Here is a 17024-nt window from a genome sequence, read left to right as displayed (position 1 = left end):
GCTGGGAGAGGCATCAAAGAACTGAGCTGGAGGCAGGTTTTACATAGGGTTTCTTGGTGGGGATGGGGCAGGGGGTGGAGGTTTCCTGGTGGGATTCTGTGGCCTGATCTTGGACTGCTGCTGGTTTTTTTTTTTTTTTTTTTTTTTTTTTGGTAGGACAGAGTTTGGCCACCTGTGTCTTGAGGAGTTAAAAACTGCCCTTAGGGCCCTAAGAATAGTGTGTGGGGAAGGGGGCAGGACTTGGCCACTTGAGGGTGTGTGTGTAATAAAAACACTGAACATAAAAGTAACAGACAATGGTATGAGTGACCAAGAAAAAGAGGTGTGATGAGACTAACAAGGAACCTGACTTGTGATGTTAAGATTCTGGCCTGTGGCCAGCAAGGTGGTTCGGTGAACAGAGGTGATTGCCACTAAGCTGGATGACCCAAGTCCAAACCCTGGGACACAAAAAGTAGAGGGAACCAATTCCCATAACTTCTCTGTCCTTTATGTGTGTGCTTACCCAACTGGCCTGAAAAATGCCAGTTGAAATGAAGGCTCAGTAGAAATGGTGGGGGCTGAAGAGATGGCTCAGCCATAAAGAGCACTGACTACTCTTCCAAAGTCCTGAGTTCAATTCCCAGCTCCCCACATGGTGGTTCACAACCATCTGTAATGAGATCTGGTGCCCTCTTCTGGCATGGAGACACACATGCAATGTATACATAATAATAAATACATCTTTTTAAAAAAAGAAAAGAAATGGTTTGCAACACATGCCTTTTCTTTTGCCCCCCTTTTTTTTTTTTTTTTTTTTTTTTTTTTTTTTTAAGACAAGGTTTTATGTTGTCCTTGCTGGCCTTGAACTAGGTTTGTTGTCTTTTTTTTTTTTTTTCCTCTCTCAGCAAAACCCTGACATCTCCTTCTTGCCTTGCCCACATAACTGAATGTCTCTTCCAGTTGGCTCCCACTAGGAGGCCAGCCTGTTAGACTGCATAAGCCATTCCCTAGGACCTAGGTTGTTCATTTGAATGGACTGGACTAAGTGTTACATTGAGCTATCTACTGTGGTTTGGTTAGCTCTGTACATCATAGAACTATTTCCCACTGACTTCCTCTAAGAGCTCTGCTTTCAAGCTTCCTCCATCATCTTTCAGCTATCACTACCTCTAGGAAGCTTTCTGGCTGGATGAATCAATGGTAATGATGGTTGTAAGGTGGTAGTGGGGCAGATTTAAGTCTAGATGATTTGACTTCCATGAGGAAAAGAACAGAGAAGGCAAGCTAGGCCAAATACCTACTGCTTTAAAGAATAGGAGAGGGAAGACACTAGAAGAGCCAGAGCTGACTTTGACCAAGGACAGAGCTCAGAAAAACAATCCAGAAGGACCCTCCCCAAAAGCCCTCAGCATCTATCTGGACAGAGACTAGGGAGGGCAGAGGAAAATGGAGGGCTGAGGAAGGGAAGAAGGAACATCTAGCAATGGCTGTCAGCCCTAGAGACATCTAACAATGGCTGGAGACATTTTTACTTGTCCTAACTGTGGGACTGCTACTGGCATCAGGTGTGGCCAGGGATACTGCTAAATATCCACAGCACTCAGGATAACCTTCTCACACAACAGTGAAGTGATCCAAAATGGGGACAGTGACACTGTTGGGATACTCTGCCTTAAGAGATAATTAAGGGGTTCTCAGGGTCTCCTGGAGTGCCATGGACTGGACTTAGAAGACTGGAACATCCAAAACCACACTGTCACTGTTGCCAACATGAGCACCCCAAGCAATGGGCATGAGAAAATATACACACTCTGTTACCTAGGCCACTGCCACTACCTAAACACACAATTCAGTCACATAATTGAATCCCAGCTGCTGAGTGAGCTGGAGAAGCAAGTGCCCTCTCTCAAGTGATTTGTGTTTTTGTATTCTAAACACACCCACCCAACCACCACCAGACATGGTGATGCATGCCTTTAATCCTGGCACTCAGGAGGCATGTGGATCTCAGCTAGTTCAAAATCAGCCTGATCTACAAAGTGAGTTCGAGGACATTGAGAGCTACATAATGAGACCATGTCTCAAAGAAACAAAAAAATAAATAAACAAAAACATAGGTCAACAGCCAAGCTGTTCTAGTTCTGTAGAAGTTCTTCCTTCAGTTAAAGGAGGAAGCATTTTCCTTGCAAAGCCAGCAACTACAACCTCTCTCAAAGATGAAGTGAACAGGGAGGACCCTAATGGCTGGCTCTGGCCCCTAGTCCCACAAACACTAGCACAGGTTCAACAGATGATGGGTAGAACTCATCTTTTCAATAGACCAGTAAATCACAAACTCTAGTGTTGTCATCTCATATAAACCTCACAAGAATTTGGCTAGGTCATACAGCTGGAAAAGGACAGGGCTGGGAATGCAGCCCAGGTCTCTTGACCACTGTGTATCTACTTCTGCCCTACAGGGGAAACAAGCATTTGTGATGGGAAAACTTCTCCAGTCCTCATCCCAAATACTTCTCATCCCCCTTACTTTTCCTGAATGACCCTTGGGATGCAAGCTACTCTGGGCTCTTTCATGAAGCCTCCCCAACACCTGGTTTCCCTTTGCTATCCTGGCCAGTAGAAAGGATAGCCCCCAAGGAAATAGTTTAGAGCTTGGCAAAGGATTCAGACATCATCAAATTTATTTTACCAATGAAGGCACAGCACAGGGAAGGGAGAGAGTAGGCCAGGGTCAGTCAGGCTAAGACTGAGGTCTCACGAGCACCGTCAGTAAGAGGAAGAGTGGACTTGGAGGTAGGAGAATACCTGGGGAAGATGCTGGGATGATGGGTGTCTCCATGCCTTTAAGAGATACATTTTGGCTTGGCAAGATCAAAGAGGTGGAACTTTTAATTTCAACAGAGCCAAGGCAGCCACCTACCTTGGGATTCATGGAAATCAGGGTGCCCTCTGAGGGCTTAACTCCTTCCACAGCTTTCTGCCTATGGCCATGGGACTCTGCTTTAACCTCGAACTAGGAAGCCCACTGTCTGATCAATCCAGCTCACAGTAGCCCCATTACAAAGCACAGCCTCCTGTAACCTGTCCCCTACAGCCGCTCCCCACACAGAGGCAGTATCTTTTAGCAGCAGAGACAACAAGTTGTTTGTCCCCTGAACCAACTCAATGACTGTCCCCAGTTATCTGAGAACAGAGATCATGTTCTTTTAAGGTCTCCTTGAAATAAACACCCTCCCAGGACACTTTTTGGGTCCCCTTTCCAAACTGATCCCTCATGAAGGGCAGCAGTGACTGAAGAAGAAGTCTAAACCTGGCTCTTGCTTCTGTGCAATGCAAAGGCTTGGGGCTCCCTCCTGATGAAGCAGAAGCATATCCAGGCTGGTCCTGACATTTTTAAAAGCTACTAGTGCCCTTACAGCCTCCTCATCAGCCTTGGTGATGCCAATGAATTTGCTGGCGAAGCCAGCTGCAAGTATGGCATCTTCAGAGCCAGGTTCTGCTGCTTCCTCACAAAGGGCAGCAGCCAGTCTGCAGCCCTCACTTACCAAGAGGATCCGGACCAGGAGCCCCTTCAGCCAGCCTCCCCAACAGCTTCCCTGCAAGGTCCTGTCTGCAGAACAGTGTCCTCTCAAGGCTCCCTTGGTGTGCCCTAAGACCCCAGAAGCTCAGTCTTTTTGGCCAAGGTTCAGACACAGCTCCAGAGAACCCAGCAAACAGAGTCCCCATCTGGAAGTGGCTGGTGCTCACCATGGTGCTTGGTGCTGCTACACCACAGCCACATGGTTGTGCCTCTTCTGACTTTTGGCTGGCCTCTTGCTGATCTCTTAGGCCCCAAACTGCTCCAGGGCTACAACTCAGACTGGGATCTTGAGATTCTTGGGCCTTTCCGGATCTCTTTCCGCTTCTCCTCCTTCTTCCGGCGTTTTTCTTCTTCCCTCAAGGCCTTCTGGAAAGGGTCAGTGCTAGGAATGAACTGTGAAATGAGCAGACTAGATTTAGTCAAGAGTAGCAAAGAGTTTCCCTGAGATAAATCATGGAATGTAAAACAAGAAGGTTCCTGGAGAAGGCCCTGCCCTCAGAGAGTCCCAGACAAGGAATCAGATGAAAGGGCTCAGGGAAACTGCTGACTAGATCTTGAGATAATCAGGAGCTTGACAGGCAGACAGGAGATTCTAGGCATAGGAGACAGATGCCAGCCAAGGTGTGAACTGGAAAACAAATACTCTCTTCCAGGAAGAGGGAGCAGTATGGCTCTTGGAATACCTTCTTGACACTCTTCAGGAGGGAAGCAAGCTAGGAGTCCTAGACAACAGGTGCTGCTACCAGTAAATGAGGAACAGTCCCCAGGAGAGGAGCATATAGGAGCAAAATGGATCAGAAGTGAAAGAGATGGGAATGCCAGACAGGCAGAGATGGGAGAGGACAAGGATTTGAGGACAACTTCAACTTCAAGGTCACGACTCTTCTCACTTCATCCTTTCCAGAAGCTAACCCATAGCTTCTGTTGGTCTCTGTGGCTAAATAACTATCAAACCTGAATTGCTGTGTCTATTTGTCTCTGTAACCAATGGTTGGTTTCCATGACTACCCTCCTACAGACCTTTGCACAAGCTATGGTCTAGGCCCAGAATGCCCTTTCTAGTTCTGTCTACTTTGTCTCATTTGTTCCAACTCTGCTACCACTGCCCTTGGGACCTCTTCCATGGCTACCTCCTCACTGGCACCCTCTCTTCAGTTTTGTAGTAATTTACTCTTGTGTTTCTCCTTTGTGGTCACCTACTTTGTGCCTGTCATCTATAATAGCATGTTATATGAACATGGAATGTTGGTACTGGATGTAGTGGTCCACTATGTCCCACAACAGTCAATGTATATTTTTAATAAAATGAATGAATGGGCTCATTAGAATATACAACACAAAAGCATCCAAAACTCAGGTTGTGAGATATATTCTTAGGGTAAAAATGACAAGAATGATCAAGGTAAGCATTAAAAACAAACTAAGAGTGCCACCTTGTGGCATAACCTACCTGCCACATAAGTAGTCCCTGCCTCTGGGAAAAGGGGGATATCCCAAGAGTGGTCCAGAGACAGAAATGATGTTTTCAGGTCATTCAGCTAGTGGAATGCCCAACTAACAAGGACTAATACAACCAGGCAGCCCACTCACCTCCCAGATAGCTGTCATCCTTGTCTCCTAAGAGAGTCTCTTACTGAAAAGTCCATGCTAAATACAAAAAGTAGACAGGCTGGGGACCATTTGTATATTATGTGTAAAGCCCTGGGTTCAAGCCCCAGTCTGGGGGGGTGGGAAGGTGGGGCTAACAGGATCATTTCCAGAGTTGCTCCTATAGTCATATCTAAAAGCATATTATGATAATGTTACACTAAATTTAATCTGGAAGTTATCTGACTCAGCCTCCTGTGTGACAGAAGCATATATGACTGCAGGGTGAGAAGAGCCTACTTGCAGAAATTAAGCATCTCCCTAGGTTCCCCTTTGTGGCAAAAAGACTGTCTCCATGGCCCTGAGCACTTCTGCATGCGCTGACTGGGAACACCTAGAATCAAGGTCTTGCCCCGGGCTACCGATCAGGGTTATGATTAGAGCAAGCGCCTGGAGGCTGGGAAGAAGTGGCAGCTACTGTGATGGGGAAAACCCTATCCCCTACCCTTACTACATAGAACAGGCAATGGCTCAACAGGAATCTCAGAGGTTCTGCTAGATATAAATAGTCATGCATGGTTCACTGTGGTTCCACTAGCTTAAAAACTAAGGTGATGAAGAGAAATTAGTAAATGTTGCTGATGTGGCAATGAGTGGTGACATAAGTCTATAATCCCAGCACTTGGGAGGCAAGTGCAAGTAGATCAGTAGTTGAGGCTAGCCTGGGCTTCATGAGACACTATCTCAAAACAAATAAGGAAATAACAGAGAAACCCCAGGAAAATAGTTGCAGGTCTGTTTGCTATTTTTTCAAGGCCATGTGTCTCAAGTTGGCCCATGACTGGCAGCTGAAAACTATAGTCTTAATCAGTAAGAGTGGGTCACTGTTCTCAAACTGTCTGTGAAATCTATATGCGTTGATAAGGTTCCTTCCAGCAGCTTAGAGTCTGGGTACTAGTTAGATACTCATATAACCAACTCCCAGTAAAAAACCATGGCACTAGGTCTCTAGTGAGTTGGCAAAGGAAGCTCACACATGTTACAACCTGCTGCTGGGGGAATTAAATATATCTGTGACCCTGGGAAAGAATGCTGAAAGCTAGCTTCCCTGCATTTTGTCCCAAGTGTCAAGGCTAGTGTTAAATTCTGGAGCTCAAGTGATAGTCCTAGTCAACCATCCAAATAGCGGGGATCACATGTGTGCCACCGCAATTGGCCAACAGGTCTCTATAACCTTGGAAGAACTCCCTTGTCCCACTCATATCTGAACCTCTGAGAGGTCTAGGTGACAAAAAAGAGAAATTATAGGTATCAGGATGAGACCCGTGAATAATTCAGCAATGACTCAAGACTCTAGAAAGTATAGAGAGCCATACAGTGGCTCTAACCGTCACAAGGTGTGTAATTCCCATCCACATTAACACAGTCAATACTGTGAACTAGTCTGTGTCCACACCTCAGAGTACCTATGCACACACAAAGGATGGTGTAACCTTATTTTATTCTCATGGATAAACTATTTTTTTTAATTCCTTCCCCCACTCCAGATAGAGCTTTTCTGTGTAACCCCAGCTGTCCTGGTACTCATTCTGTAGATCAGGCTGGCTTTGAACTCAGAGATTCACCTGCCTCTGTCTCCCGAGTACCAAGATTAAAGGCATTCGCCAACCCCACATGGCCTCTCTTTTATTCCTAATGCCTCAGCAGCTTAGATTATACCACACAGGCAACTGAGGCTAAAATTCTGCAGTTAAATAAATGCCTTCAGTGTACTGAAATTCAAACAATGTACTGAAGACTTAAAAGTGTTAAGTGGAAGAGAAAGGGCCACGGGAATGTCTATCCATAGTGGATGACTGTTGCTTTGGGCCCATCTATTGCTTCCTATAATTATTAACAAATGCATTAAATGAGATTGGCAGGTAAAAAAAAATCTAAATTTTAGGTGGATGCAACAGATAATACATTGATAGTTCAAAATGAAGCACACTAATCCACCCAAGTCTTGGTTGAGTCAGGGACCCTGGAGAGCATGATAACTGCAGTCAGTTCTGCAAGATGGATTCACCCCGGTACTCAGAATAGCCAGGTGTGGTGGCTCATGCCCATAATCTCAGTACTCAGAAGGATTGCTAAAGCAGAAATGTGGAGTTTAAGGTCAACTGGAGTTATAGAGTAAGACTCTCAAAAATCAAATCAACAATCAAAAACCAATGCATCTGACTACAGCCTCAATAAATGACATGAAACAAACTGAATGGATTCAGTCACTGCCTCTCAGTAACATTAATCTCAGGCAGTAGGCTATGGAACAAGCAATTTGCAATGGTGCTGGGCACTTTCCTATGTTCTTGCTGAGCAAACTAATAATGCAAAATCTGGTAAGTTCTCTTATTTGGTTGATTTTATTTTTGTTTTGTTTTAAGGCAATTTTAATTCAGGTTGGCCTCAAATTCACTATAGTCAAGGTGGTCTCTTGGTCCAGCCCCTTCTAGCAACTTTACCAGACCATTTTTCTTTTCTTTCCTTTTCTTTTCTTCCTTTCTTCTTTCCTTCCTTCCTTTCTCCCTTCCTTCTTTTCTTTTTTCTTTTTTTTTTTTTTTTTTTTTTTTTTTGGTTTTCCAAAACAAGGGTTCTCTGTATTGCTTTGGAGGCTGTCCTAAAACTCGCTCAGTAGACCAGGCTGACCTCAAATTCACAGAGATCTACCTGCCTCTGCCTCCCGAGTGCTGGAACTAAAGGCATGTGCCACCATTGCTCAGCCCAGACCATTTTTCAGGACTATTTTTGCAGAGAGACTAATCTTGGAAGGATGAGGTATCTTTCCCTGACAAAGCATAGACCTGTTTAATTCACTATAAAGAGAGATGTCAAACTTTCCAAGCACAGTGGTCTGCAGGTATAATACAAACCCACTGCATGCATAGCATCTTCCTGGCCTTCCTTGTAAAGACCTGGAAGAATAAGGGTACCCAAGAGGATGAGCCCAAAAGTCTAGTTACTGCCTTTGCTGCATTGAAGAGCATCTATGACCTGAGGGCATCTATAAACAGTAGAAGGCTACTTTGTCAGCCTTAGGCCCATCAGACTCAACACTCCTCTCTACACAGTTGTCAGTCCTAGTTCCCTAGGCAAAGGAGAGGCCTTTCCTTCCCATCCTTCCTGGCCCTGCCCTGCTCCCTTTGATCCCTTCCTCCCTATATGTGTCACCATCTGTCTTCTCCAACTGCAGCTGTTAGCCCCCAGAGCCAATTTTAGAGCCCTAGATTAAAGGCATGTGTAGGAGTAAGAATAGAAGCCCCAGTGTACCAGTGTCAGAGGCTCAGGGCAGGGAAGAACATGATCTGACCTCACCTGGTCACCCTGACACTCACAACTTGGGGTATATATTTTACAATGAGATAAAGATGCTCACAGCCTCAAGAATCACCCCCAATCTCCATTCCAACCCCAGCTATGGTCCCCATTCAGGGAAGAACAATGACTTGTCAAAACCTTCAGTGACCTGAGTAATGGTTTCTGGATTGGTATTCATTGCATTTTCTGGTTCCAAGTTCAGAGCTCTCACAGTCTACCCTAAGCCTTAGCCCCTGCAGACCCAGCAGCTCACCTCTGTCCGGTCTATTTTAAATGGGTTCTGGAAGTCAGAGTCTTTCTCACTGATCCCCAGCTCCTGGGCCATCTGTGGATGAGAAAGCTAGTCATGTTCTTCTGCCTTCTGTTCCCCGATTAACAGAAAACCATGCAGGGACTTAAGCCTCAGACCCCAGGCAGATGTGGGACAGAAACAATCCCTAGGGATCCTCCAAGTCAGCACAGAATGCCTTGAATTAGGCCTCCATGACCCAAAGTGCCCTGAAACGCACAAACAAGGATAACCGACAGGACCAACCACAGACAGGTTAGAGGTTCCCAGCCCTCTTACCAGTCCTTACCAGGTTGAGGATGGGTGAGTGGGGCCCCTGGTCAAAGACACCTGTCTGATTGCAGAAGCTGATGCCCCACCGGATGAGGAGGTTCCAGTTGGAATTATGGTCAAAGTAGTGGTGTACTATCTTTGGGAAGCGCAGAACCACATCACCAAAGAATGCTGTGTTCTCTACCACGTGGGAGAAAGCTGGCAAGAGAATCTTAGTGAGTCATCAGGGTAGTTGCTCTTCTCTTGTCCACCCAGCTGGCCACAGACCTCCTCCAAGAATGTAGGCATCACTAAACCCACACATCAGAGAAGGACCAGCACCTACTGATCACAGACTGCTCATCCCATGTGCAGTATGCACTAGGGCCTTATCCCCCACTGATGGACTTTAGGGGGAAAGAGTACTGCTGCTCCTATTTTATAGAATGTGTCGGTTAGGTGTTTGTTTTGTTTGTTAATTTTTTTCTTTTTCAATTTTCAATCTGACATAAACTGGAGTCATCTGGGGAAGGAAACTTTAATCAGAGAATTGCTTCCATCTGATTGTGGGCTTTTTCTTTTCTTTTCCTTTTTTTTTTTTTTTTTTGGAGACAATGTTTCTCTGTAGCTTTGGAACCTGTCCTGGAACTCACTCTGTAGCTCAGCTTGGCCTCTAACTCAAAGATCTGCCTGCCTCTGCCTCCCAAGTGCTGGCACTAAAGGCGTGTGCCACAGCCTGGCTACTGTGGAGCATTTTCTTGATGGATGATTAACATGAGGGGGACCCAGCCTACTGTGGGTACTTCCACTATCAGCTTATATAAGAAAGCAGGCTGAGCAAATCATGTGGAACAAGCCAGTAAGCAGCTCTCTTCCATGGTCTCGGTGTCAGTTCCTGTGTTAGCTTCCCTCGATGACAGACAGCAACCTGTGAGCAAAAGAAACCCTATTCTTCCTAGTTGATTTCAGTCAAGGTGTTTATCACAGAAACAGCAACAAACCAGGACACAGTTAGAAGACTGAGGCGTAGTGACAAATGAGTGTCAAACCAAGGCGCAGACCTGGGTGTATGTTCAGACACACATGTTGCACTGGCACTCACAGCAGTACATCAGTCAATAAAAAACCAGGGCTCATGAGTTCAAGGTCATCCTTGGCTATAGAATCATGGGGTCAGCCTGGGATACATAAAATCCTAGGTATTCCCCTTGTTTTGAAAAAATATTGGTTTACTTTGTGAATCAGAGATGGGCACTGTTTTATACAAAGATGCTTTAGCCATGCAGCCAAGTCTCTAGAGCAGTGACTTGGTGTTAGCTGTCTGTGCAGGGTCAGTTCTGTCAGGATGGCCAGCAAGAAGCTCAAAGTTGTAGTGTTTTTAAAAAAAAAATATTCTTTCCATTTGATTTTCTTTTTGCTTGACAGGGGGTTTTATGTAGCCCAAATGGGACAGAGACTTATTATGTAACCAAGGATAACCTTGAACTCCTGATCCTGCCTCTACCCACCAAGTGCTGGGATTACAGGGGTGCACACTTGATGGGGGATGCCCTTCTGTATAATGTGAATATATGTTTCTCTTATTGGTTGATGAATAAAGCTGTTTCCGCCAATATACAGGCAGGATTTAGCCAGGTTGGAAATCCAAACAGGGATAGAAAAAGGTAATAGATGGAGTCAGGGAGATGCCATGTAGCTGCCCAGGAAGCAAGAGGTCTAGGCATTACTAGTAAGCCAAGACCACATGAAGATACACAGATTAATAGAAATGGGTTAATAATTAAGAGAGAGCTAGCCAATAAGAAGCCTGAGCCATCAGTCAAACGGTTTATAATTAATGGAAGTCTCTGTGTATTTATTTGGGACTAAATGGCTGCAGGATTGGGCAAGACAGAAACTTCCATCAACACACACCATAACTAAACTTAATTTTCTGTTAAGTGCTTACTCTCTCTCTCTTTCAATAGTGTCTTTGTGTGGCCAAAGGCTAGCCTAAAACTCAGTACATAGCTCAGGTTGGCCTTGAATTCACGATCTTCCTTCTAAAAGTTAGGATTATAGGTATGCAACACCACTCCTGGCTTACTTTGAAATTGCCTAGACTTATTTGCTACAACATAAAACTCCTTCACCCTGCTCTCTCTAATGCATTGTTATCTAAACCAGGAAATTAACAACAATATATTAACTTAGCTATAGCTATTTGACATTTGAATTTAGTCAGTTTTCCCACAAATGTCCTTCCTCTAATGAAGTCAACAGATCAGTTTACACTGGGGCTAGAGTGTTCATTCTAATTACAGATAAGAGCCATATCTTCACTCCTAGAGTAGAGGGGACCCAGACAGCCCTGCCTAGCACCAGCTGGGCATTGCAGGCAGAAACCAACATGTGGGGGCCATGGACCCATGGACTTAGAGTAATTTTGACACTCAGAGAACGGAAGAGTAAGTGCTTCTGAGAGGGGTGCCAAGGCAAATAACTTTTTCTCCTCCAAATGGAAAGCAGTAGCAACTCACAGGCACAAGGGGTGACCCCTATAAAAGTTTTCATTCACACACAACCCATTCCCTCCTCTCAGTGACTCTAAGAACTGCTATTGCTAACAGTTGTCACTGGTTAGAACAGGCTTTTAATCCCAGCACTCAGGAGCCACAGGCAGGCAGATCTCAATAAAATTTGGAGCCAACCTGTTCTACATATCAAGTTCTAGGATAGCCACATTTACATAGTGAGAAAAAACAAAGATGTGATCTGATAGTAGGCATGAGTGAGGAGGAACTACCATTGAAGATAATTTCTTGCAAGAGGGGACAAAGGGACATGAAACATCCCTACATCTGACTTGTTTTTCTCATCTTGTCTGAAAAGAGACTAAGGGGTTTGAGTTTTTCACTCTAGTAGCAAAGAGTGCTGGCAGTCACACTGACTCAGCTATTTAACGAGCCTCAGTCATTTCTCCTTTTAACAGCAACAACTCCTATTTGCCTTCCCAAAGTGACTGGCAGACTCTGCCCTGGCCCTTGGCATGGTAGTAGGCAGACTCTTTTCTGGTTCCTCTGTCCTAAGCACAGGATAGCATAAAGAAGAATGTGCTAAGGACAGAGAAATTGGCTACAGACCCCAGAGATGTTTACAAAACCACAAACTAGGCCCTTATCTACTCTAAGCCAACTACTCAGGTATTACATGAGGATATTCCCAGAGGACAAATGACAAGAACAGAGAAAGACCATCTGGAGAATGCCAGGGTGGTAGGAAGCAAAGTGAACTGTTGGAGAGACCATACCATCCTTCAGCTTCTCGTCCTGGGGGAAGGGCCCATCTGGGAGCACATCGGCAGCAGTGAGCACTGTCCTGGAGTCCTCCAGCACCTGAAGGAACCCCATGTTGGCTAAGTGGCTTTGTGGTGGCCTTCACACCCTAGCTCCAGCCCCAGTTACCTGACTCCCACTCCAACTCCCTCATTGAACACTATCCTCTCAGAGAACTCCAACTCATCCATCAGTGCACAAATCAGAGCCCTGTCCTGCTGTGAGCTTCCCTGTTCCCTGACACACCTTAAAGAGTCCCTTAAGCATGACATCAAGGATCTTGTACTGCTGGTGAATGTCATTCAACTGCGCCAGGTTCTTCAGTGCCAACAACTGTTCCCGCCGCTTCACCTCAAACATCTTCTTGTCTGAGCACCATTAAGTTAAGGCACTAGCAGAAAAGCCCTACCTGGACAACCCAATGGCCTTGACTCAGAGGGTCCCTTCCTAACCTGTGCCACTAAAAACCTTGGATAGCCACGTTGGGACGCCCCTGGGAAGAGATGGACTGTTATGAAGTATACAGGTCCTGTAATGTACCATATCTCCAAATCTCAGAGACTCCATACCCAGAAAAGAGCTGAAACCCAACACTCCAAGTCCTGGCACCTCCCCTCCCATTCCTGTGTCTTCCTGTCATCTCTCATAAATCATTCATTGTTCCAGGACCTCCAGTAATCTGTTTAAACTAACCTCTCAACCTGAGATGCCCCCACCATTCTCCCAGAGTTTCTATCCTCAGGACCTTGCTCAGAAGGTCCATAGTACAGTGTTTCTTCCAAGACCTCCTGTATCCACCCAAGCCTCCATCACAGAGAACAAAGGCCATTCATTTGGATGTTGTGGTTTATATGAAAATGATCCCCATGTTTGATTCAGTTTGATGGACCCTTTAGGAAGGATTAGGAGGTGAAATCATTATCTTGTTAGAGGTGTGTCACTGGCGGTGGGCTTTGAGGTTTCAAAAGCCTACACCAGACCCAGTCTCTTTCTCTCTGCTCCTGCCTACAGATCAGATATTAGCTCTCATGTACTGCTTCAGCACCATGCTACCCATCATGATCATCAAGGACTAGCCCTCTGAAACTGTAAGCAAGCCCTCAATTAAATGCAGCCTTGGTCATGGTTTCTCTTCACAGCCACGGAACAGTACACATGCTTTCTCCTTCTAGCTCTGTGGATGTCTCAAAACCAAGGTAGCCTTGTCTCATCCTTGTATTGGCAAAGTATGGTTCAAAGGACAAATATCAAGATAAGCTAATAATCCAGAGCTCCAGAGGACCCGCCCCAGGCCTCACCAGCCAGGCACTATACACCTACACTCCTTACTAGGCCTTTGCCAATCTGAGAGATGGGCCTAAACTTCAGCTTACAGGGAACTGGCTCAGGAGAAGACTGACTTGCTAACAGTCTGGCTAGAGCTTGTCTCCTCCTACCTCCCATTCTTTGCAACTCTGTCTGCTCATCCCTGGAATTCCCCCCAAGGAGTTATGGGCACTGAGAGATCTCATTTACCAGCTCTTCAAGGACAGCACTCACTCACCCTACCCAATCCCCAAAAAGATACAAATCTTGAGGCTCGGGTCCAGGGTGGTCTTTAGGGTGCCTGTAATTTCTGTGCCAAACAACAGGACAAAGAAGGACACCAGGAACTGAAGGAGGTTCATATCTGAGACTCTGGAGCTAGAGGAGTAAACCAAAGAAGGCTAGTGAGTTCAGTGAAAAAAATCAACTTCCCCAGACATGGCCCAACCTCCAAATACCAAGAACCCAGCTTCAGGAGGCCCTGAAGATATAGCCAGGGCTAGTAATGAACTTGAACACAAAACAGGCCTATGGGATTGCAGGAAAGAGGAAGAGAGACCTTAGCAATGCTTACAATGCACAAGGATGAACTGAGCCTAGAGCTCAAAGTTAGAGTCTTGACCACAGCTGCCTTTGTTACTGGGCAATTGACCCAGCTCTCTAAACCATAGCTTTCTTACCTGTAAAATGGGGCTAAGGAGGTCTCTTTCCTGATGCAGAAAGGTGGGTCTGGATGATGTATTATGTCTGAAGGAAGGGGCTGGTCAATGGCCTTCCTCTCAATTCCCAACCACAGCCTCCTAGGAGAGTATCAACCAGGAAGACTCAGGCAGTGAAAAAGTATGCAAAACTTGTGTGGTTTCCCTCCTTCCACAACTACTTCTAACATCAGAAAGAAAGGACAGGGGGGAAGGGGGGAAGCATGGCAGTCTTCGGTGATACCACTCACTCACTTGGGAACCACAGGAGCCACTGGCAACATCTATGCCTATTCCAACAGCCCACAAGTATCAACTAAGTACAGTTGCAGACAATTCTAGAGCTGGGAACACACACACAATAAGTATGGCAAGCCAAACAGACCATACTTCATTCCTTGTGTAGGTAAGAGACAATCAACAAACATACAAATATATATAATAATAATTTTTTAAAAAAGACAGTACTAGGGAGGTGATTTGGTTGGTATAGTTGGAAACATGAGGACCTGAGTTTGATCCCCAGCATCTACGTACAAGCTGGGCACAGTGCATGTTTGTGGTCCTAGAGTTGGAGGCAGAACTATTCCTGGAGCTCACTGGCCAACTAGTCTGGCTGAATCTAGGAGCTACAGGTTCAGTGAAAGACCTTGTCTCAAAAAATAGGGTACAGTACAATTAAGGAAAACATTTAATATTGACTCTGGCTTCCACATGCACACACGGAGGTGTACAGACATGAATACATACACAATTTAAAAAGAAAATGAGAGAAAGCTGATCAGGTACAATAGGCAGGAGAACTTCCTTAAGTTTGAGACCAATCTAGGCTACATGGTGAGATCTTGTCTAAAACTCCAAAGTGGATAGAATGGGGGTGGAAGACAAAAGTCAAGGGGAGACCTCATATTCAGATACCCAGTTTTACTAATGTGGGAACTGAGGGACAAAAATAAACAATTAAATGAATGAATGAAGTGGCTGTTCAGAGCTTCACAGTTGTTCCTACACTGAGGCAAAATCCGATGCTCAATTCACTGCTCTTGTCTCTAAGCAAAGGACACCTCATATCAAAGCTGGCCACACCCCACCCCCAGAGTTTTAGTTGCTCAGTGAGAGGCCATTAGAATTCTGCCTGATGTAAATGGGACAGCTGAAACCTAGGGAAGAACTCCAAGATCACCCAAGACTCCTCTCCCTTCGATTCACTTTCTAGGACCCAAAGGAACCTGAACCAGGCCACAGAAAAACTAAGGTAAACAGAAATTTACCAGACAAATGAACTCAAGCGAGGCAAACGTGAAAAAAAGAAGCGGACTGTGGTGACAGGTTTGGTTTTCTTTACTGGAACTCTACTACACGGCCTCTAAACCTCGCTTCTGTCCCGAGCGTCCCCAGAGCTCTTCCAGTCTCAGCAAGAGACTCGGAACTAGAGCTAGTGGTAGTGGGCGACAGCTGGCTAGTTCCAAGTGTTGGGGCTTCCGAGGGGCTAGCGAGCCCTTGTAAGAGGTGTCTTGACACCCGGACGCAGAGCGGAGAGCTCAACACTTCCCTCCTAAGAAGCTGACACTACAGCCCGGCAACCCCGCCACCACCTACCCCGGCCGGCGGCGCAAAAAGGTGAGGGCAGTCCCTCAACGAGCTCAACTGCCGGAAGTAACCAACTCTGGTGAAACCGCGGAACTCCAGAGCACCTAGCCAGCCGCACTAGGAGATCGACCAGTGGCCGTCCCACCCACTGCGCTGCTCCGAACCAATGATATCGGGCCGCGACCCACTGCGCTCCCCTGACTTCACTTCCGGCCACGCCCCTGCTGGGTTCGGGTGCCTATCGCTGCAGCTGTCCTCCCAGGCGCGGTTCAGGCGAAGGCGTCTTGAATTTTGGCACGGCGGATCTTGTTTCTGGTCGAGTTGGAGGAAGTTAAGCTGCGGTGGGGCCTTTACCTTGCTTAAAGGGCGTCAGCAAGCCCAGGCCCGAAACCCTGGCTGCCCGGGCAATATAAGTGCGGTGACTGATGTCTCATCTCAAGTCTTGTTTAAACCGCAGTTCATAAGATCCAAAGAACTTTAACTAGCAGAATCCGTAGCGCGGAACGCGGGCACCCCCTACTTGCCCTTCCAGTCCATTAATGTCTAAACCAGAGTTCTCCACCTATTCATACATCTTCAGTTTTGCTCGGGGGTGGGGGTTTTGGGGCGGGGGTGTCAGGACAGCTAGGTCTGGGGAAAACAGGTGGAGAGACCAGTTAGAGCACAAAGGCCCAGGCTGGGCTGCTACACAAAACGGGTGTGGGCAGAGTTGTGGGCCAGCAGCCAGCAACCGTAGATGTTAAATGACCTCTTGCCCATGTGGGTAGAGAAAAGGGCTTTGAGAGGGCTGGCTTGAGCCAGGGGAGCTGAGGCAGATTTGCTCAGTGAGGCAGACTGAGGGTTTGATTTTCTTTGTCTTGAGATTTATACCTCTCCCCATGACCACTGAGGTAAAGTACCTCTCAGAGTTCGAGGTAAAGTACCTCTCAGAGTTCCAAGCACAAAACTCTTCTCTACCCTCGCAGCTCAAGGTCCTCTTCATGTTCTATATGGAACAACAAGGAGGACTCCGCACATGCTCCTTAAATGCTGTCAGTCTCCACTCTGTCTCTCTCCATCCTTTGTTGAAA

At 46.2% G+C, this 17024-nt stretch overlaps 1 protein-coding gene across 2 annotated transcripts; it reads right to left on the bottom strand.

Annotated features, from left to right (window-relative positions):
• Nucleotides 1-2645: 2645 nt before the first annotated feature.
• On the bottom strand, nucleotides 2646-16022 carry Ccdc134 (coiled-coil domain containing 134). 2 transcript variants are annotated; one of them, XM_051189467.1, is made up of 8 exons: nucleotides 15964-16021; nucleotides 14347-14466; nucleotides 13929-14044; nucleotides 12608-12729; nucleotides 12337-12421; nucleotides 9085-9266; nucleotides 8760-8831; nucleotides 2646-3955 (listed from the first exon to the last, which is right to left on the bottom strand). In XM_051189467.1, the coding sequence occupies exons 3-8, from the start codon at nucleotides 14026-14028 to the stop codon at nucleotides 3830-3832; spliced, it is 687 nt and encodes a 228-aa protein (XP_051045424.1). In that variant the 5' UTR covers nucleotides 14029-14044; nucleotides 14347-14466; nucleotides 15964-16021; the 3' UTR covers nucleotides 2646-3829. The 2 variants fall into 2 exon arrangements, with proteins under 2 accessions (XP_051045424.1, XP_051045425.1); XM_051189468.1 differs by lacking the exon at nucleotides 14347-14466 and having other exon boundaries at nucleotides 15964-16022.
• Nucleotides 16023-17024: the final 1002 nt, after the last annotated feature.

Source organism: Phodopus roborovskii, unplaced genomic scaffold (assembly GCF_943737965.1).
Source record: "Phodopus roborovskii unplaced genomic scaffold, PHOROB, whole genome shotgun sequence".
Classification (NCBI taxonomy): domain Eukaryota; kingdom Metazoa; phylum Chordata; class Mammalia; order Rodentia; family Cricetidae; genus Phodopus; species Phodopus roborovskii.
The sequence above is the reverse complement of the archived record's forward strand: the minus strand, read 5'-3'. Positions and strand labels throughout refer to the sequence as shown.

What these genes read in the sequence shown, in the direction of transcription:
- Ccdc134 (XM_051189468.1), bottom strand. Translation starts at nt 14,028, where the DNA reads ATGAACCTCCTTCAGTTCCTGGTGTCCTTCTTTGTCCTGTTGTTTGGC. An exon ending in TGCTTAAGGGACTCTTTAAG is followed by an intron (nt 12,422 to 12,607) that starts GTGTGTCAGGGA and finishes GGGTTCCTTCAG; the next exon opens with GTGCTGGAGGACTCCAGGAC. An exon ending in ACTCACCCATCCTCAACCTG is followed by an intron (nt 8,832 to 9,084) that starts GTAAGGACTGGT and finishes TCTCATCCACAG; the next exon opens with ATGGCCCAGGAGCTGGGGAT.